At 37.3% G+C, this 23,346-nt stretch overlaps 3 protein-coding genes across 4 annotated transcripts; all 3 read left to right on the forward strand.

Moving 5' to 3' along the window:
• The first annotated feature begins 6,060 nt into the window (after positions 1 to 6,060).
• On the forward strand, positions 6,061 to 22,308 carry LOC110461964 (chondroadherin-like). Of its 2 annotated transcripts, none has more exons than XM_021515713.1 (2): positions 6,061 to 6,149; positions 20,562 to 22,308. In XM_021515713.1, exons 1-2 carry the CDS (start codon positions 6,102 to 6,104, stop codon positions 21,894 to 21,896), a joined length of 1,383 nt encoding a protein of 460 aa, XP_021371388.1. In that variant the 5' UTR covers positions 6,061 to 6,101; the 3' UTR covers positions 21,897 to 22,308. The 2 variants fall into 2 exon arrangements, with proteins under 2 accessions (XP_021371388.1, XP_021371389.1); XM_021515714.1 differs by lacking the exon at positions 6,061 to 6,149 and adding an exon at positions 19,614 to 19,690.
• On the forward strand, positions 7,829 to 8,883 carry LOC110461966 (leucine-rich repeat-containing protein 7-like). The gene has a single exon (XM_021515717.1). It carries the CDS (start codon positions 7,849 to 7,851, stop codon positions 8,812 to 8,814), a length of 966 nt encoding a protein of 321 aa, XP_021371392.1. The 5' UTR covers positions 7,829 to 7,848; the 3' UTR covers positions 8,815 to 8,883.
• Positions 16,143 to 17,951, forward strand: LOC110461965 (protein PopC-like). Its single transcript, XM_021515715.1, has 2 exons — positions 16,143 to 16,219; positions 16,571 to 17,951. The coding sequence occupies exons 1-2, from the start codon at positions 16,184 to 16,186 to the stop codon at positions 17,903 to 17,905; spliced, it is 1,371 nt and encodes a 456-aa protein (XP_021371390.1). The 5' UTR covers positions 16,143 to 16,183; the 3' UTR covers positions 17,906 to 17,951.
• Positions 22,309 to 23,346: the final 1,038 nt, after the last annotated feature.

The raw sequence follows: 23,346 nt of genomic DNA on the forward strand, positions 1-23,346 counted from the left end.
GAGCAGGGACTTAACCACAGAACCCCCGTATATACTCCTTACCATGGAAAGAGCAGGAACTTACCCACATAACCCCCGTATATACTCCTTACCATGGAACGAGCAGGGACTTACCCACAGAACCCCCGTATATACTCCTTACCATGGAAAGAGCAGGAACTTACCCACATAACCCCCGTATATTGGAACGAGCAGGGACTTACCCACAGAACCCCCGGATATACTCCTAACCATGGAACGAGCAGGGACTTAACCACAGAACCCCCGTATATACTCCTTACATTGGAAAGAGCAGGGACTTACCCACAGAACCCCCGTATATACTCCTTACCATGGAACGAGCAGGGACTTAACCACAGAACCCCCGTATATACTGCTAACCATGGAACGAGAACGGACTGAACCATGGAACCCCGGAGCAGATACCTAACCACGGAACCCCGATTACACACCTAACCACAGATATCATGACAAGACACTTAATAACACAACCCCCGAGCAGTCACCTAACCACTGAACCCCTGATAAGTACTTAACCATGGAACCCCGGAGCAGAATTCAACCACACATATCCTGAGAATACACTTAACGACTGATAGCCTGATTAGACAATTAACCATTGAACCCCTGATTGGATACTCAACCATTGAACCCATGATTGTATACTCAACCATTGAACCCATGATTGGATACTCAACCATTGAACCCCTGATTGGATATTAAAACCCTGATTGGATACTCAACCACTGAAACCCTGAGAAGACACATAACAACGGTATCTCCGAGCAGACACTTGACCACAAATATCCTGAGAAGACAATTTATCACGGAACCCCGAAAAATTACCATTAATAATAATAATGATAATTCGAGGTTCTTTATCACAACCTAGTTCGTAGGTCGTCTCAAAGCGGTTCACAAATTATTATCCGTGGTTATAGGACTTTTGCAACTAGTCAATATCTTTATCAACTCCTTGGGGAGCATACAGCCGGTGCTGCCATTTCGGCACTCACAGCTAGCATTCTACAATTCTAACACTTCCCAACCACGTACTAATTTACAGCTCAGTAGACTGGACAAGCGGAGAAAAGCATCTTGCTCAAAGATACATTACAGTGCCGTGCCGTGACTCGAACCCGCAACCCTTCGGTCAAAAGCCCGGTGTCCTACCACTAGACTACCATAGAACCATCCAAGTAGATGCCTTAACACAGAACTCCTAAAAGACAACTAGCTACAGAATTCCGAGAATACTACTTACCACTGAACCCCCGAGTAAACATAAACAAAACAAAAGACATCACTACCTGTACAAAATACCGGAGGGTTTAAATCTTGTAATTGAAGTTGGGGTCAGTGATTGGATGTTAAACTGGTGAAAGGGTCAACTTCGATAGAGGGTGTGGTCACCGATGTTAAAATTTGATAATGTTTCAGTATATTGAACTTGATTAGGGGGATATAGTAATCGATGTTTAATTGTCTAAAAGACACGTACTTATTAACGAAATATATACGTTCTAACATACAAGGTCATACCTTTGAAATGTAAGTATTTGCGGTTAAATATATGAAAATATTCGTTGACACAAAAAACTGTTGACATGTGGAACAAACCTCCCACAAAATGGACGCAATGACAGTTAAACAATTTAGCATTAAATAGATGAAGAATGGAAAAATCAACCACAAAAAATATTGTTTTAAAGAAAGAGTAGAACGGTGAAATACAAAATTACAATTATAATTATGTAAAGGGCCTGTTTCCAGTAATGTTAATTCTCCATAGGAGCCTGCCCCCGTATAATTTCTTATCTAGCTCAACTACTGTTTTTTTCTTTTCCAAAGTATAATTTTACACCTTTCCGACACCCAGATTTCATAATTTCAGTGAAAATGTATTTTTATAAAGTTGTCAATTTCAGCATCAAAGACATAAGTTCGTAAATAAAAGAAGGTTATCTCGAAATTGTAATTCGCAACATAGTATAAATTTCTTTTGATAAATATTTCCAAAACATCGTGTTTATTCATAAAACATAAAAAAAAAAATTCTCGGATGAAAATGCACTTGCAGAGACACAATTATGAAGAAAAATGCCATAAAATTGCAATTTTCTCCCGTTATATAGTTTTGGATGCAAATTTCCATCAGAAAATCGGATAGAGCTTTACTTGTTTCATATGTGTACCAAAAATCAGCTAATTCCATGTGGTGGAACGTTCTCATATCGCCGCCTGAATGTGGTTGTAAATTGAAAGAAAAGGGGAAATGAGTAACAACCTTGTCTGAAACCCTATTATATAGCTTATTATATACAAACTTTTATATTGAATATCAGAGCGGATATTTTCATGACAGTTTTATGATGTGTAACGACTAAATAAACAGTATCGATATAAAGATTTACACTGAGGACACCCTGATACATGAATACTGTTCTATCTCAAGTTGTCCTCTTCTGAATTTTCTGATCGTGTGGCCTTGTACATTTATCCGTATCTTCTTGTCTTTGTCTATACGTTTACGGAATCATTGACTCGACGCTAGCTATTCTTGTCTCACTTTCCTTGTTTTATTGTCCCATCTCCAAAGCGTTGTGGCTCTGTCAGGGTTGGGACCCTGACTTGTCTCACTTTCTTTGTGCCTGCCGACCACGCCACATCGAATAGATAGATTATCCATATGAAATACTTTATTTTGTTCTAAGTAATCAATCAATTCTGCGCTTCTTGGAGGTATTGAATGTGATTTATTATATTGTCTTGTTATTTTGTGTAATTAGTTGTTCGTTATTTATCACACATTTTCGCATAATTGTACCAAACTACTAAGTATTAGCTGTTTACAGCAATCATCGGTGGCTTGCTATTTTGTTACTTTATCGACGCTTCATAAACCAATCGTTATTGTTTCAAGATGGAGGGTAAATGTGTTGGAGAAGGGTGTCAAGTATACTTCAAGAAACGTAGTGGCAATAAGAACAGAAGTGCACGCAATGTAAATAGTCCACAATATAAATGGCTCCTAGATACGCTGGTGCAACAAGGATTGATGTCAGCAAAGGAACAAGCACTTATTTGCCAGAAGTGCTACATGAAGTATCTTCGGAACAAAAATCAGCCTGAACCTGAACCCGAGCAGAACCAGGAAATAGAGGAAGAAGACGACTCCCCGTCCCATATCCTGCCGTTGCTGACCCTTCATGATCTTTTGAATGGATCATCTTCACACAAAAAATGCTGTCTCTGTCTTGTTACCTTTGCAAGAAATGGAACAAAATCATCAGTCTTACCAAAACGTGCAAGACATCACCTGATCTATTCACACAAACTGTGGTGTCCCACCTCATCCCGCGTCTGCTCCATTCACCTTATTGGTAACGACTTAGATCCGTCTACAGAGGTTGTCCTTGATGGTAGAGGTTCCTTGGAATCTCAGTTACCATCAAAATCGTCCGAAATCATTAATGACCTCCTAGAGGTGTCGCACGTCCTTTCACAGAACCAGTCTGCGTTTACAATAAGCTTTTCTTCTCTTGATGACTCGGCATGCATGGCCTGGACAGGTTGGTCCAAAGATCAGTTCCTCGAAATCCACTCGCACTGTTCCCCATATCTTTCATCTGGTATATATACCAAGACTACACACGATGCTCTATTACTGTTCTGGGTAAAACTGAAAACCGACATTTCCTGGAGTCAGTGTTCTTCTCTTTTTGGAATTTCCAAGTCAAGTGTGTCCAAAACTTTCCACTCCATAGTACAGGCATTAGACACATCGATAGTCCCACAATTTCTAGGTCCGGATCACTTGACAAGAGAACAGTTGCTCGGGCACAATACTGTCTTTTCAGAAGCATTTTTTGGAGATAAAGCCACTGCCATATTAGATGGCACCTATATTTATATCCAGAAAAGCTCCGACCACAAGCTCCAGAGAATGTCCTACTGTGGCCAGAAGAAGAGAAACTATCTCAAATTCATGAGCATCGCCTTACCAGATGGCTACATTCTGGACACAGTAGGACCATTCACTGGCAGCGAAAATGATGCTACAATTACAAAAAAAGTCATGGACAAGCTAGTTACTTGGCTACAACCAGACGACAACGTTGTCGTTGACCGAGGTTTTAGAGATGTCCTACCAGTTCTCGAAGCCTCTGGCCTCAATGCTAGCATGCCGTCATACCTGAAACCCGGTCAAAGTCAACATTCTGACGTCCAAGCAAATCTTGACAGAACTATCACCAAATCGAGGTGGATTGTGGAATCCTATCATGGTCGTCTGAAACACTGGACGTTCTTCCGAACGCAATTGGTGTCTAACAGCTTTATCAATGTCATCGAGGCTTTGCTTCGAACCGTCACAGCCTGTCTGAATGGTATTAGAGGACCGATCTACCAGAGATCTCCAGAGAGAGATGCCAAAGATAGGCTAATGGCTGAACGTATGAAGGACCGTTTGACAACACCGAATGGTTTAGCTCAGAGAGTCAAGACAGATCCGGATCTATCTAGACGGGCAAGGTCCGAGTTTGTCAAGATGGATGCATCTTCCGTACTGTTTCCCCGTCTCGATCTTGATTACTTGAGAACCATTACGTGTGGAACGTATCAGATATCTCTGGCTCCTGGTTACATCGCCGAACATTTAAGTGATGACGGAGACTATGAGGTGTGGCTTTACCAGCACTCCCCAGACCTTCTCCGATGTCAAATACATTCTCGACACAAAAGCCAAACGAAATATAACGTTTGGATACGGTTCACCGTTTCACCCGATGTTGAGGCCCCAATAAAGGACTACTACTGCCAGTGCCCAGTTGGAGAGAGAACGATGGGAATGTGTGCGCACATCTCCAGTATCTTGTACTACCTTGGGTATTACAGGACGCTGGAAAACCCTCGACCATTACAACCACAGGTAAAGAAATTCCGACAAAACTTGAAATAGTTTTCCATGCGGCAACGGAGTGCATATGTCGAAAGTATGTTTGGGGCTCGATATGAAAGATCCCCGTTACCATGTGACTAACCAAACTTATAAATATAGGTATTATACAATCGCCCGTAGCTATGAACACTCCCGTAAATGCGAAAACCAACCAAAATCATAAGGAACACGTTTTGTTTGTTGTTCTGTCTATTTGTCAGCCAATGTCTTCAACCACGGGGACTTGTGAAGTAGCCATCTTGGATTTTTTTTATGAAAAAGTGTTTCTCTCACTTTTTTTCATATCTGTGTACATATTCTCAACATACCGAGCAAATACTCTCGTTTTTTTGTTAATTATCTAAAGAAAGTCGAAAATCGGCAATTCAACCATAGGCTAATTCAACCCAACATTTGAAAATGTTCCACCACTTACATTTTGATGATTTTTCCTCTCATCAATAGCATATTACGTACTGTTTAATAGGATAAAAATTGGTTTGCATCCAACGCCCATAAAAGGGTGTATTCTCTAAAAAACACAGTTTTTGTGTCTAAAATGTTATCATCGAAAATGGCATTTTTGAGATTGTTTCTTCCATAAAACAGCCAAATGGCGCGATGGAAACATGATTTTTTGTCACAATCATGCCATGAATGTATTCTTTACGGTGACCATCATTTGATTAGATTTTCATTAATATTTTACATAACATGCACATTTTATCAACACTTAGACAGCTTCTGAAAGGTACAACTTTGAGGAGCCATAAAAAACAAACCAAGTGACCTAAATCTTTATACTTTATAGATTTGTGACCACAACGGCATGGGCAATGCACCACAGGACAGGAAATTTGAATCAGAGAAGGGGCCGTTTTGGAAACCGGCCCTTTATATAACGAGCTAACTTGTCAAAGGACTGACAATCCCGTACATATTTTATGTTTATTGTCAGAAAAAAAGGAATACTATCAAAATTATCAAATACGCATGACACTTCTCTAAGGCAATGTTTACTTCCATATGCTTTAATCTAATGTCACTGACTTGAAAGTCACCTTGTTCGAAGAAATCGGTCACAAATCTGCTATAGATAACAACTTAGTAGCTTTTACAATCCTGAACACACCTTAGTTTCTCTGACAAATATCCACCGTGAATGTTGACCATGAAAACCTTGGCCTTTACGTGCTTGCTTTGTTTACTGGTGAGTGTTAATCGTTTGTTTTATAATACATAATGCAAAGCAAAGCTGATCTTTTCCGCTCATATCTAATGTTTGCAGTCGATATGTTTACATAAGATATTCTACCAGAGGAATTGCTTGTCTTTTCTCAGAGGTATTACGAGAGTTAATACCGTTACTGCTGTGTAACGCCATTTAACAATTTATTGCAGATTTTCGTTTAACATGTTTCCTGAAATATGATCTACATTCCCCATATTTCAATGATATAGGAATCGAAATATTCACGACAGATATTTTAGATATCGTTGTAATTGCTTTATCTTTGTATGCACGGATCAAAGATATTCCTCTTAAGGATCCCTGTACCACTACATAAACCTGTGGCTATATATCGGCTTGGCTACCTCACTGAAATATACTACCGAAGGCACCTATCACAGTACAACAGGTCAACCAGAAACCTTTGCCTTCTGCATACTGAGAATGTTCCACAATAATTATAACCAAACGTTAGGTGGTGCCAATGATTGCTCAACAAAGGATAAAGATAATTAATAGAAATACAAGTACAGATATGAGGTGGACATATAAAATCAAATCTGTCGCAAAGTGGATAGAGCTATAATCATAATTGTCGCCAAGGCGCCATTATGCACTTGTCATATGTCTTTATGGAACATTGGTAAATCCCTGATATAACAGGGATCGATAAAATGCTCTTCGTTCTGATGATTTAATTATGTTAACAATAAATATATTAAACTTGGCACATTGTATTTTCACATATGATAAGCTGTTAGTCGGTTTCATGAATCCGTATTAGGGGTGTTCCTGAATATTTTGTTTACCCTGCTAAGTGCGCATCGTGTTTTACGCATCAACACTCATCCCTATGACAACCAAGCAAAATGGAATGCTATCCTATTATTCTATCATGTGCTGTGCCATTTCTTGCACATGGATTAATCACGATAAAATGGAAACCTTGCAGTTAAAGATACCGAACGATGTTTTGTTTACAGCAGTTTTCATAATGTCTGAAGATGCATACATATATATGTATGTCTGTTGTTTCTCCATTTATAGCAACCAAATAAATGATAAAACAATTATGAATAAATAAATCATGCTGCTATCCGACGAATACATTTAAAGTATTAAAAACTTCATTTACATGGTTGAAACACTTGCTCAAAGATTAAGATCTATAAGTAAAGTGGTACATATTAATTTGTTAATTTGTTTGTGACATAGGGTAAACATGCATCACTACCCTCCCGGGCAAGGCACTGGAAACAGTCTGAAGATGGAGTCTTTAAGTCGATATATACGCTTCTCGATCAGAGGTCATGCCAATTCCGTTCAAAAATACTAACATCGAGTCTTCAGTCACCCCCCGCATGTTACAACACAACGACGACTGCCCGGCCCCAGCTGTGTGTAGTTGTAGTGATGTTAACAATGTCATTGACTGCTCCGGTAGAGGACTGACTACTGTTCCAAAATTTAGTAAAAGTAACGCCATATGGGACTTGTACATACCAAATAACCACATACACAATTTGAAAGATGACGACTTTCAAAACATCAAGATACAGTTCTTAGATCTATCAAATAATTCTTTGGCAACTGTTTCTGACAATGCATTGGTTTGGAAAGTTCCCTCCAAACATTACACATTGAGTCGAATAGTTTGACAGGCATTCCAAATGCACTCATGAATTTGATGAAATTATCTTCCTTGAAAATCCAGCAAAATCCAATCTCATACTTTGACGAAAAAGTCATAAATTCCCTTGCGAGTTCATTGTATACCTTTCATTTCGGTTCTGAAGCAGTGACCATTTGGCCAAAGACAGTACAGCTTCTAAATTTGTTTGAGTTGGGTATTTTCAACTTAACTTTAGAGGAATTGCCAGAAACAGCGTTTGCAAATCTATCGCTAAGTTGGTTATCCCTTAACTCTATGAAGTTGCTAAGACTTCCGTCCAGTTTCAAAGGACTCGAGAATCTATTTACGCTATCCTTGAACACTGACGAAGATCTAACATTGGACGGAATTCCGAGCACTCTCTTTGAACGTTTCAAAGGACTTAATTGGCTACAGATTATTAACGTTAAGCTCACAGCTCTTCCGGACATATTCCACTACGTAACAGGATTGTTTCAGCTCGAAATAAACTCTGTACCCGTATCTGATTTTCCGGGTAACATGATGCCAGAGGATTCCAATATCACTATAGCTAACTTTAACGGCACATTGTTCAACGAGGTTCCGACTGCTTTCTCCAAAATGAAGAAGTTATCTGTATTGAGTTTGAACTATAACAATATAACAACACTTCGATCCGCCGACCTTTCTGGACTTTCCGAATTAGAATACATATCGATCTCAAACGCCCCACTTGAGAGCGTGTCTCTGGATGCGTTCAGGACACTGACATCCCTGTCTTATATAGCACTAGATAACACGGCCTTGACAACCATTCCACGGGCTGTGGAGGGAGTCAAGTTTGATTACTTGAGCCTGCTCGGAAACAAGCTGATCTGTACTTGCCAGTCAATGGGTTGGATGAAGAATTGGCCCGACGCCAGCAGGGTTGGCATCAACGGTCAGTGTAATAATCTCGATAGCATGCAGGTTGGTGTTTATGTCAGACAGAAAGTTCCCGAATGTCCTTGAAAATACCTACCAGAAAAGCGCCAATGGTCGTGCTTTTCAAACAGTTATGTGGTTTCAAACAAATTAAAAGAGGAGATTGCATACTTAGTGTTTTGTTTGTTTTTGATAACTTGCCCGAAAATCAAGTTACCTATATGCCATGGCGCTGCGTCCGTCCGAACCTGTTCCGTTGAAACTCTTCTAGCCCAGAACGGCTCAGCAATTGTGACAAATCTTGGTCCTAAGAATTTTTGGGTTATTGTGAAAGGATTATGTAGCCTCCAAGAAGTGAGGGCAGTTTGGCTAGATCAAATTGCGAAATAGTTTTTTTATTAATACTTAATACACAGTATCAGTAAAGGTATTTTATCAAAAGGACCTAATGGACTTTGTATAATCCGAGGGTGTGCCCAAAACATAACCCAACATACCCACACAAAAACCAGCCCACTCCTTTCATCAAACACTCTTGCGGACAGGGATGCTGAAGATTTGGTCGATAGCATACTCAGACCAAGGGGGCTTAACGTTTCAGAAATGCACAATACCCAAAACCCGTGAACTTTATATGTTGTCAACATGAAACATATGAAACGATTTATCAAAATCGTGCCATGCTTTTGCCCGTTTAACTGCAGTATTGAACAACATATATGTTTGGTTTAACCTCCCATATGTATCTTCAAGTAAATTAGCGAGTCAAGCTCGTCGCGAATTGAAAAGGTCGCGTGTTTATATTTAATAAAACGCTTTACAATTAATATGACCCTATTACGGACAATTATTTTGGTGTAATACTTCGACAAATAATCAATTATAATATATTATTTATAATATCCTTTATACGAACAAGATGGTCCACTTGTTTTCTAAAAATTGGTATATCTGACAATCCATTAGTAGATTTTATTATTCTTAGACTTACCTTAAAAATTCATTCTCTCCTCTGAGCCACTCATTTTATCAAATGCAATATTGTTTTCATTTTAGCAAGTTCCATTTTTACAACAAACAAGTCACCATGAGACAAATAACATACAATTCCCTACAGTACATTAACGGATCACAAAACGTTACTCAGCTTCAAAATTTTAAAATAGATTATAATGCCGCGTGCACTTCACATTTCTACTGTGTTGCAACATTTATTTGCCTTGATGGAATTTCTGCAAAATACCTTAGGATGTCCGCAGAGGTTGTGTCTGAGTCAATTACCAAATTATTAAACATATGTATTGCAAAGAATGTTTTCCCAGACCAATTTAAGCATGCTAAAGTCAATCCAATTTTTAAGAAAGGCGAAAAGAGCTCTGTAAGTAATTACAGACCCATATCTATTCTTCCAATTTTATCCAAACTCTTAGAAAAACATGTGCAGACTACCTTTAATAAGTTTTTAAACCAACATAATCTAATCATTGAGAATCAATCAGGATTTCGAAATTTGCATTCATGTCAAACTGCTCTTACTGCACTTACAAATAGATGGTATGAAGAATTGGACAAGGGAAACCTCATCGGTGTAATGTATATTGATTTTCGTAAGCCTTTTGACCTTGTTGGCCATAAGATATTACTCCAGAAAATGAAAATATATGGCTGCTCTGAAAATTCCATTATGTTTTTTACCTCATACCTTTCAAACACATTTCAGAAAGTATCTTTCAAAAGTACTTGAAGTGATGCCTGTGAAATTACAACTGGTGTACCTCAAGGTTCCATAATTGGGCCTTTGATGTTTTTATTACATGTCAATGATCTGCCACTCTGCTCAAAACATTGTGAACTTTTTATGTATGAAGATGTTACTTCAATGCAAAAAGCAGACACAAATTTGGATGTTATCGAATCATGTCTACAAACGGATTTTAATCATGTAAAGAAATGGTGTGATGTTAACAAAATGGTCATAAATACTGATAAAACCAAAGTAATGTTAATTGGAAGTAAGCAAAAAAAAACATAGATTAAAGAAAAATCTAAATATTATAGCTGAAAATTCAAACTTGGAAGTTGTGCAAAATGAATAACTGTTAGGCGTTCGTATCGATGACACCCTAACTTGGGAAAAACATGTACAAGACGTCCTAAAGAAACTTAATTATAAAATTTATCAACTATGTAGAATAAAGAAATTCTTACCAGTATCGGCAAGAATCACTTTCCACAACTGTTTTATACTACCATATATTGACTTTTGCTCGAACGTTTGGGGACATTGCTCTCAAAAACTGGTACACAAACTTGAAAGAATTCAAAAACGAGCACTGCGGATTATACTAGATGCCGACTATACTGTTCCCAGTTCTCAGCTGTTTGTAAAACTAAAATGGCTGCCTTTTACGTACAGAGTTGAATATAACGAATGTGTTCTGATGTTTAAAGTAATAAACAAGCTATGTCCAAATTACCTAGACTGCAATACTCTTGTGAGCAATGTCCATACTATCCAAACCAGGTCAGCTGCGGCAGGTAGATATGTTGTACCCAAACACAAAACGGAAAAATTCAAAAGCTCTTTTAAATATAATGGACCGACACTCTGGAACAATTTGCCAACCACTGTCTCTAAATGCCAATCACTAAACAGTTTTAAGTTCGAGTGCAAAAAACATCTCAATGTAATCTATAAAGACAAGTGTAAAGAAAATTAAAAATCTGCACCCCCTTTCCCTCCTGAAATATCTATCTGCTGTAGTACCTGGAATATGACACACGTGTATCTAAATGAAGTTTTAGAATTTATCTTAATTACTATTCCTAATGCCCTAATCAACACTTTGGTATTAACTCACGCTACATTAGCGTATATTCTGTAATTTTTTACCCTTTGTCACAATGACATGTATGTATATTAGACGCATTATGCGTTTCTTAAATCTTCTAAAATGCAGCATGAGAATTTATGCATTGCATGATATTTAGCCAACTTTTTATTTTCCAATACACGTGTGACATATTTTATTGTAAGCCTGTGTGATATCACATACCAATATATCTGTGATATGTATTACGTAGTTTTGTTATTGGATACAGGATGCAAGAGTGTTTTTTTTCTTTTTGTTTTTGGTTTTAAAGATAATACAATGTTTTATTACCTGTGATATGTAACTTAATTTCTTATTTTTGTACGTGTATGTCATATCCATGTTGTAAATATTGTACATTTTATGTCGACCACATGTGAGACGAGTCATGGACTCAATGTGTTATCGAATTTAAATAAAGTCTATTATTATCATTATTATTATTTGGTAAAAATAAAACAGCACGATTTAGCTTTTTCCATTTTTTGTGATATCTAATTTATTTAAACATGTATGTACTGATATATAAAATGGTACCTACAATACTTGCATCAGTATACATTGTGATGTATTGCCTTGACAAGCACACTTGGCTTTGTTTGGTACAGTATGATTCGACATGCGATGTTTCATTTAATGTTTAATATAGATATGAAAATGTATGCATCTCATTGATTAATAACTTTGTGTGTCCGCCTATGATGTTCCAAAGTTTAAAGTCTTACTTTATTAATTTTGTAGTCCTGAGACATTTGAAGACAAAGGGTCCCAATGATGTTAGAAGTTATTATTTTTCTTTTTCAATCTAGAGTGACTACCGGTTCTACGTTACGCTATTCACTAATGTATTATTTAGCTGACGTATATCGAAGGCGAATATTTCTAAAATTTGAAAAATGCAAAAATCAGAATTTCGCAGAATCATCGCCAATGCAGTTTTATCAGAGATTTACGTGACCTTGACTTTCAGACAAACAACCAACTACAGTCGAGAGTATGTGGAAACGCAATAGAAGGAACTCATTCATTTTTACGGGCAGACCGGTTTGTCTACTTTTGAATATAAAGAATATTAGCGATAAGGCTTTGGCGACATCGAAATGTTTGTGCAGACATTAAAATCATGTCAAGACTATCCAGAAAACATCCCTGGGTCGGTCCCTCTTTTGTAAACAAAAATATTGTCCGACCGGTCAAACTGGTTTGAACGCGATAACTGAAAACGGCCTTAAGTGTTTTGGTTTGGTAGGAATGTGACATCTTGATAAAACCAAACACCTTACAACATGGATGTCTGCCCAATTACTCGCGTTAATATTGGTATAAGTAGAACAGAAATCCTGTTTCAAAATTTGTATCACGCTTTCATATAAACAATTTCATGTCGGTACTGAATAAGTTTTGAATTAAGTTTCCAACAGCTTAAGATATATTTGACAAATTAAGATGAAGCATGCTTCATTTATCTTGCAAATTAACAGTCAGTGTCATTTTTTCTCGTGCTACTGTTGCATTTATTATTTGTTAATTAATATCACAAAATGTTACAATATTTTAGTGATACAAAGATATATCAGGATAGTATGAAATAAAAGGTATGCTTAATTTTACTAGGGAATATCGATGGTATCATTGGCATGTTTTATTACAACGAAAAGGTATTCAAAATTAATATCAAAAGGTGTATCATAGCGCCCCTGTCGGCGGTGTATAGGTGCAGGTTATGTCGGTAAACCCTCTTATCTGTAATTTATATTGGGGGTAATCTTTATCTGTATTCTATATTGGGGGTAACCTTTATCTGTATTCTATATTGGGGTAACCTTTATCAGTATTCTATATTAGGGGTAACCTCTATCTGTATTCTATATTGGGGGTAACCTTTATCTGTATTCTATATTGGGGGTAACCTTTATCTGAATTATATATTGGGGGTAACCTTTATCTGTATTCTATATTGGGGTAACCTTTATCTGTATTCTATATTGGGGGTAACCTTTATCTGTAATCTATATTGGGGGTAACCTTTATCTGTATTCTATAATGGGGAGTAACCTTTATCTGTATTCTATATTGGGGTAACCTTTATCTGTAATCTATGTTGGGGGTAACCTTTATCTGTATTCTATATTGGGGGTTACCTTTATTTTATCTGTATTCTATATTGGGGGTTACCTTTATCTTATCTGTATTCTATATTGGGGGTAACCTTTATCTGTATTCTATATTGGGGGTAACCTTTGAAAGCAGAATCTAGAACCAAACATTGCGGTTATCAGTTTACATTATCGGGTTAACATTTTGTATACATAATTAGGATAGGATGTACGGGTAAGTATCACTATCCCTAATATAATTGACAAAGTGATGAATACTACCTCGCACGTCATAGTTGTGAAAGATAGGATCCCATTTAATGTGTTAAAATGCAATTTGATAATATTTCAAAATAAAATCAATGTCATTAAAGCATCATTATTGTGTGCCGCTGTCGCTGAGTACTAGATGGTCTTCAAGAGCTGTCCCACATCAGCACCCCGAACCTGGTATGCCTGGACGACAGGCTTTCATTGGCATTAAATCTTTAGTGGACATTTTTCATGACGCATTGGCAGTTCGTACCATGGAAACAACATGAACGCCCATCACTCATATTGACGCTTCCATAATCCCGGTTAATGATGATTTACAAAACATACGTCTCTCGGATACGTCATCAGATATGATTCCCCCTGCTATTGCCAAAATGAAAAAATACAATATCTGATTATTGATAACATTAGCATAACGTCAGTGTCCGGATCAGACTTGAAAGGTCTGACCATGATAACTAGTATTGGAATTATTAACGCACCCCTGAATTCCTTTTCTGAGGACGCTTTAAGAGATACGTGCAACCTTCAGGGCCTCTTTCTGCGTTACACAAACTTGACGACGATATCCAAGGCAATCAATGGACTCAAAATCGCCGTTATGTCGACTCGGAAGGCTGCTGCCTTGTTTGTATTCTTTGGATTATTTGTTAATGTTCTAGTTTGGGTTGGCTAAAGCATCGGGAGGTTACCTCTTCCCAGTTGGTGTATGTGATATTTTGCAGTATGTCAGTATAGATGCCAGCTACAGAGCCGAGGTACCAAAATGTACAGATGATAGTTCTATTTTATGCTATATTTTTCTATGTTTTCCTGTCTTAAATAGAAAATTCAACATTACGGTATGTTAATGTTTTGACGTAACATTTTGATAAAGAGTTACCACTACGTCACGTTATGATATAAAGTTACACCATCACCAGACATTATGACGAACGTTGGTTCCTGAATGCACAATTTGTAATTGAAGATATGATAATTTAAACACTATTTCGTCATAAAAACTACCAAACGACCAATACTTTGCTCATTTCATTTCAGGGAGTGCACCATTAATGTTATAAACAGCCGTTTCATTTATATATATATACTATTTCATATGTATACAATTTGTCGCGCAGGAAAGAAGGCCAGATGCGTACGGACACAGTGCCAGGAGATCTTCGCTGATATGTAGTGGCAAAATACATATTGAATATTAGCAAAAAACATCTCCAAAATTAGAAAAACCTGCAGTAGGTAAGAGATAATCAATTGATAATTACATTATCGCTATGGTAGGATTACCAGCAATAATTCCCCATGTAAGAAAAACAGCATTTTTTTATCAAGAAAACGAATGATAATTCAGGGGCGGAAACAAAAAATTCGGGATGAGATGGAATGGGCAAAAAACGAAAGAAGGATATTGGCAGACTGGAATAATTCTTGAAGCTCCTATACTCTTGCACCAGATATAAAATTTGTGTTTGAGAAAGACACAAATGGAGTCGATCAATCAGTAGAAGGGTACAGGAAAAGTCTATCCCGAGGTATACAATAAAGAAATCCAAACTAGGCTGCCAATGTCCTGACTCGAAATAGTACAAAAGGAGACACTTCAGAACTAGTATTACGTTGTTGTCTCTCTGCAAATGGCTACACCACAAGGAACAAGTTATCAAATAAAAGAAATACTTTTTCGAAATGCTACATCAAGTCATGGAACTACGGAGGTACATTCAGGAAAAGTACAGCGTTATTTTCTATATCAACTTTATCTCGAGTGCGTGATATATTATGTTGATCACTTTAGTTATTATCTTCAACGCTCGACTTATTAGCTCGAGTGCTCGACATAACATCTCGAGTTCGACTTTGACTTGACGTATGAATTGCTTGATAATTACAAAACAGTACTATTATAAAGCGATGTATACGTGAAGTATCATTTGAGAGCTCGAGATATTATGTCGGGTGCGCAGGACGTTATATTGAGCGCTCGAGATAAGAAGTTTATTGGTCGAAATAATACGTCGAGCGTTACAGATAATTAATGTATAATATACTATTGAGCATGTCCTCAATGTACCACCGCATTTTATTTCTAAATTGACTAATTAAAATAGTTAAATCTGTAATACGCTTTCCGTTAATGTAAACATACAGTTCAAGAGATAAGATATTGGAGTTCATAGGAGTCACAACTTAGTTGATAAGCTCCTTGTAAAGATGGCTATGAATGGAACATATGTCTACATAATAACGGTAAGATGGTGATCTACATACATTTTATACTTTGAAAAGAAAGCATTATGACGGGTGTCTGATATGGTTTAGGAAACGCTTACAATTTGAAAACATCTGTTTATCCCTTCAGGTTGTTCTGTGTTCCGTTTGTTGTCGATCCTAGCCTGTTGACTGTTTCATTGTATATAGAAACTTACGGTAACCATCCGTTCGTCAATTTCAGCTTTTCGGGTAAATTGTGGTTGTCGTTCCCAATCTCTGGTAGAGTTGATATATGGNGGGGGGGGGAGGGGGTGATACATCTACTTTTACGTTATAACATCGAACTATTTTGCCCAGTGTTGTTACATTTTGTAATGTTCTCTGCAGCTGTTGCTGACCAGTGGCAGACAGGGTACCTCTGTCTCTGTACCAGACGACCCCCGTCCTTGCCCGGTAAATGCTCCCTGCCGCTGTGACTTCAGTACAATAATGTGTAATAATCTCACTGTGACAGAGATTCCAACGTTCACAAAGGTCAACGCGACATGGAAATGCTGGACACTCAACATGAATTACAATTACAATATTAAAACGATTCCGTCTGGAGCTTTCAGTAACATTCCCTTCTGTTCCCTTCAAATTGGTCATAATGGCTTTGAAATAATAGAAGATGGGGCACTGACTGGGTCGGAATCTTATCTTGATTCCGTTTTTATGCAGTTCAATAATTTCAAGGAACTTCCGAATGAAATTGCACGAATGCCGAACATCACAATGCTAAGTATCCATGACAACCCGATAAACAATCTCCCAGAAACCATGGCATTCGCCTCAACTCTTCAATTTCTGGATATTGGCTCACCAGCAATGATAACATGGCCGTATTCTATTAGATATCTGAAATCTGTTTGGAGCTTATCAATGTATAAGTTGCCGATGTCTGGTCTACCTCTAGATGCATTTGAAGGTTTGGAAGACTCAATTCAGTCTGTGTCGTTTTCTGCAACAAAATTTAAGAGTATTCCGAAAGCACTAAAAACGCTTCGGAAAATGACTGACCTATCTTTTATGGATGATGTTGAATTAGCATGCGAAGGAATACCTGATGACGCGTTCCGTGGCATGGACTCACTTACAGATATTTACATAAGCAACAGCAGCATATCAAGCGTTCCGAATTTGTCGGATATCCCAACACTTTCCCATTTATACTTGACTAATTCCCCAGTTACAACATGGGATCCAACTACATTGCCAGATCAGCCACTCCTACAATCAGTAAGTCTCGCTAACACAGATTTCGATCACATTCCGACCGTTGTACGCCGTATTAAAAGTCTGTATCAGTTAACACTAGACAATACCAAAGTATCCCATATTGGACCAGGTGACCTGGCAGGTCTTCAGAAACTACAATTCCTTAGTCTGATTCAAACGCCGTTGGTCAATATATCTATGGACGCCTTTAACGAGACATACACTCTGCAAGGTCTGAATTTGGATTACACAAAACTCTCAGGATTCCCTAGAGCCATTGAACGACTTCCGGCTCTGAGGTTTGTGAGTTTACAAAACGTCACAATTGAATGTTCATGCGCAGAACTTGGCTGGATGAAGACTTGGATCGGCATTAAACAATTGATGGATGGTGGCGGGCAGTGTCATAACAAGCACATGTATTTGACGGATTATATACGCACTGAGGTACCAAAGTGTCCCTGAAAGATTGTGCTCTTGCTATTTATCATTCAATAAAACATCGTTTTTGAAAAAGTATTAAGAGTTTTGTCAATTTGATATAATAGTATTCAATTAAACTTCCAAGGATAAATCCACAAGAAAAATGAAGAACCATTGCATATGATTCATTGCGCATTGGCCGATAAATTTAAGTATTACAACATTATTGAATTGTTTAAAACAGTGTGTTATGTCTACTTTGTCTATGACAATTTGATAAGATGAATAAAAGACCTATCTAATGAAAATAAAAATAATTCCTATTGAAAATAGATTTTGTGACATTACAAAAGCAAGATAAAATAGAGAGAAAGAAAGAGAGAAACTGACGGACAGAAAGACAAACACAAAAAGAGAATCTGGCACAGAAATATAAAAGATTTGTGTACCCTTATATCTGCATTTAAATAGTTTTTCTTGTGTATATAATGCCTAGTTACTGTATACTTATTTCAATACAATGAAACTATAATAAAAATAAATTCCAATATTGACTAGTAGTCGATATTGGTTAAAACGATATTGCAAAAATAACCAGAACTACTTGTGATCGAAAGGAGGTAAGGAAGAGAATACGGGTGTTCGCTGGGACTCGAACCTGCGATCCCAGACATCGTAGTTGGGCGGTCTAGTTCTGTCCTAAAAGAACATTTCCTTTAGATGAGGCTAGTATGAAGACTTAGACACTATGTACAATGTACATTCCTTTCGTTACCAATAAGATCCAGTTCTGCCGGTATAACGTTCTATTTGTATTGGAAATATCAATCTCTTGTTTTAGAATTATACAAAGGGAATCAATCATTCAGTAGGTATAAGAATATTCTTTCTCTTACCCTGGACAGGGATATCCACCATTTAACCGGTGTGAGATTTTCTTATCTCGCCCAAGGGTTTAGACAAGCTACAGTGCGCAGGACGTTATATTGAACAATTGTATGACGTCATAGCAACAATACCATGACGTCACGGCAACAATACCATGACGTCACGGCAACAATACAATGACGTCACGTCGACAATTCAGCCGCATCACATCAACATTGTCTTGCATTGATGTAACGTCTATGTAAAATACAAGGATAAACAGTGTAAGAGAAAAATAATCATTCACCCCCTTGGGAGTGAGACAGGGCGATCTCAACCCTCGGGGTAAGATTCTTAAGCTGTCAAACACTCGGCAAGCCTCGTGTTTGGCAACTTAAGAATCTTACCCCTCGGGTTGAGATAACCCTGTCTCATCCCCAAGAGGGTGAATGATTCTATTAATCCCGAGGAATACAATTAAGAAATGCAAACAATGCTTCCAAATGTCCTGACACTAAGAAGTAGAGGCTTGAGAATGGTAATTACGCTGTGGTCTCACTGCAAATGGTGTTTCGTTTCACTGTGGTACATTTAGGACATACACAATATTATTTTCTACATCAATTATCTCGAGCGCTCGACATATTATGTCCAAATATACTACACCAGGAGAGACTGCAGAAGTGACAAGGTCGTGCCAACAGAGATACTATAAAGAATAGAGTTGTTGTATCAAACATGAAATACAATAGGTAGTTTTAAAAATACTGCAAATAGTCTATGTCATTCGACAACAGCTGATTAAAATGGAACTATCGATAATATTCTTGTTACACTATTTTCCTCGAAGTAAACATACAGTTCAAGAGATAAGATATTGGAGTTCATAGGAGTCACAACCTCGTTGATAAGCTCCTTGTAAAGATGGATATGGACGGAATATACGTCTACATAATTATGGTAAGGTGGTTCTCAAAATATTTTTACGTTTTAAATAGAAAACATTATGACGGGTGTCGCATGTTGTTTGGGATACACAACGCCAACTGCACAGTTTTGCATCTAGAGTATGATTATATACGCACAAAGAGATAATAAAAACAGCTCGGTCGCATTGTGAATAAGATTTGCTTCCAATGAAATGCCTAAAGTTCCAAGTAATAGACTATGGCAACGTTATATAACCATAAATACAAAATATCTTTTGTAAAAAATGTATTGTGCGAGTAAGAAAGTCAATGGCGTTCAGATATGGTGTCAAGAGATTATCTTGAATTTCTAGTAATAAAATGAATATTGAGAATATTTTTTTTTTAAATTAATAGGTAGTTTTAAAAATACTGCAAATAGTCTATGTCATTCGACAACAGCTGATTAAAATGGAACTATCGATAATAGGTGAAATCTGTAGCAGTTAATGTAGAAACACATGTTATTCACTACATCTTTGTTGCATGACAGTTAAACATTACTGCTCATTTAAGAAGAAATATTGAATTAATATTAAGAGGAAAAATGAAATTCAGATGTGAGCAGACTATTTGGGAGGAGAGTGCAAAAGGGAAAAAATGACTGAATGAGAGATTACTTGAAGCCCCAATACACTTTTGTAAATACTTACTGTTTTACCACTGTAAATGTGTTCAACACAAAGATTTGATTTATATTGCAAATTAGAGATTTTTTTAGCAAAACAATATGGACGCCTTTCTAGAGATAAAATGGCTTAATTAAGTGAATTACCAAATGAAACATGGAAAGAATTGCTTAAAAATAGGAAAATAATACCTCATAATTTACTTACATTGTAATTTGACATTATATGTTGCAGCTGCTGCTAACCAATGGCATACAGGGTACCTCTCTCCCTGTACCAGAAGATCCCAGCCCTTGCCCGGTGAGAGCTCCGTGTAGTTGCAATTTCAATAAAGTGTTTTGTAATAATCTAACTCAGACAGAGATCCCGACCTTCACCAAGGTCAACGCTACTTGGAAGTGCTGGGAGCTCAACATGAACTACAATTATAATATTAAAACGATTCCGTCTGGAGCTTTCGATAACATCCCCTTTTGTTCCCTTCAAATTGGTCATAATGGCTTTGAAACTATAAAAGATGGGGCACTGGCCGGATCGGAACCGTATCTTGATTCCGTTTTTATGCAGTACAATAATTTTAAGGATCTTCCGAATGAAATTGCGCGAATGCCAAACATCACCATGCTTAGTATCCATGACAACCCAATAAATTCCCTTCCGCAGACCATGGCATTCGCTTCAACTCTTGAGTTTCTCGATATTGGCTCATCAGCAATGACAACATGGCCGAATTCAATTGGAACTCTGAAATCTGTTTCGAGCTTGACAATATATAAATTAACGATGTCTGATCTACCTGTAAATGCATTTGAAGGTTTAGAGGACTCTATTCAGTTGCTGTGGTTTACTGCAACAAAATTCAAGGGTATTCCGAAAGCATTGAGGAGACTCCGAAAGGTTACTGATCTGGCTTTCGAAGATAATGTTGAATTGACTTCCGAAGGAATCACTGATGACGCATTCATTGGCATGGACTCACTAAGAGATATTGACATAAAAAACAGTAGCCTTTCAAGAGTTCCGAATCTGTCCAAAATCCCTGCAATTTCCTCTCTATCCCTTACTAACTCACCAATTGCATCTTGGGATTCCAATACATTGCCTGAACAACCAATCATACAATCAGTAAGTCTCACTAACACGGATTTAGATCACATTCCGGCCGTTGTGCGACGCATCAGAAGTATTTTTCAATTAACACTTCAAAATACTAAAGTATCCCATATTGGACCGGGTGACCTAGCAGGTCTTCAGAAGTTACAGTACCTTAGTCTGAGTCAAACTCCTTTGGTTAGTATATCAATGGACGCTTTTAACGATACATCAAGTCTCCAAGGTCTTTATCTAGATAACACAAAACTCTCAGGATTTCCTAGAGCTATAGAACGACTTCCAGCTCTGAGGTTTGTGAGTTTACAGAATGTCACCATTGAATGTTCATGCGCAGAGCTTGGCTGGATGAAGACTTGGATCGGTATTAAGCAATTCCTGGGTGGTGATGGGCAGTGCCACAACATACGCATGGAGTTTATAGAATATGTACACAATGAGGTACCCAAATGTCCTTGAAAGCTGATTTCACAACGTTTTATTAAACAAGACATAGATGTTTTCTTAATATAATGCCATTATGTTGATTTGAGGTTTCGAGGGAAAGATTGATTTCAATGGTGTACATGATACATTTATAAGAAGCCAAAATAATGAATTATACTGAAATGAATGAAACAACAGCGTGTACTTCTTGTTTGTCGGTGACAGTTTATCAAGATGATGATTGTATTGAAATGATATCGTTAAAGTGATCATTTATCTTTGATTATAAACTGTGTGTCTAAAAAAATTGAAATAGAAAGAAAGACAGACAGAAAGTCAGAAAGCGGGACAGAGACAGACACATGGACAGAAACTTGAAATGCAATTTTAAAAATGCTACAAATAGCATTCGTAATTCTTAATAGACTGATTAAAATAGTTCAATCGATAATAAAGTTGTTGTTAGTTTCACGTCGCAGTTAACATACAGCTCAGTTCATAATTACGGTAAGGTGGTGATCTACATATGTTTTACACTTTGAATAGAAAAACGCATACACTTCAACAAAAGTATCTGGTGGTTGCATTAGATTGTTGTGTGTTCCTTTTGTTTTTTAATATGTTGTTGTATGTTAATTTGTTTGTTAAAAGATGAATGTGATAGCACCTTTAAATTTGGTAATGGAGACAGTATACCAAAAACGATTTACACTGCACCGTACAGCTGTTTGTCAATCTAGGATTTATTGGTGATGCTACCGAACTACCTTTGAAACAGAAGAGGTGCGTAATCCTTTAATCATATAAATAACTATATTTATTCCACTTTGTCCTGCCAGTAAGGTCGATAGCGCACAGACATAGCGTAAAAAACAGCAGTATTTTTGTCTGTTAAAGTCAAATTTGTTGGTTTACCGCCCTTACAAAAGACAAGTTCAAAATAAGACAGATGCATAGCAAGACACTGGTATATTTTCAAGTGGTGCAAAGGTAGGGCGGTCAGGTTTTGTTTCTCAAAAGTGCCCTTAAAGCTTGAGGAAAAGCGTAGTTCCTTCAGGGGCGAATACATATTTCATATAAAAGGACATTTAATATAAATAGAGAATAATACATGCCTTTTTCCATATCACACCCAGTATCGTCCCAAGACTGCAATATCAGCCGAAGGGCTGATATTGGTCGAGGGTTGATACTGGGTGTGATATGGAAAAAAGGCATGTTTTATTCTGTTTATTACATACGTACTAATAAAAGCTACTATCTTATGATCTATTTTTCTTTTGAAATATTGAAAAAAGAAAAAAATCCAAAAGGGGTGTGATACGGGTTTTGGGGGCTGATACGGGTTTTGGGGTGTGATACGGCGGGGGCTGATATGGGGAAGAGCAATTGTGTCGTATCGCATGTACAAAAACCCGTATTTATTAGTAAGTATTAATAAAGATAGTTTAACTACTGCTTACACATGCAGTACATAGGATAC

The sequence above is a fragment of the Mizuhopecten yessoensis genome, unplaced genomic scaffold (genome assembly GCF_002113885.1).
Source record: "Mizuhopecten yessoensis strain PY_sf001 unplaced genomic scaffold, ASM211388v2 scaffold10711, whole genome shotgun sequence".
NCBI classification, from domain to species: domain Eukaryota; kingdom Metazoa; phylum Mollusca; class Bivalvia; order Pectinida; family Pectinidae; genus Mizuhopecten; species Mizuhopecten yessoensis.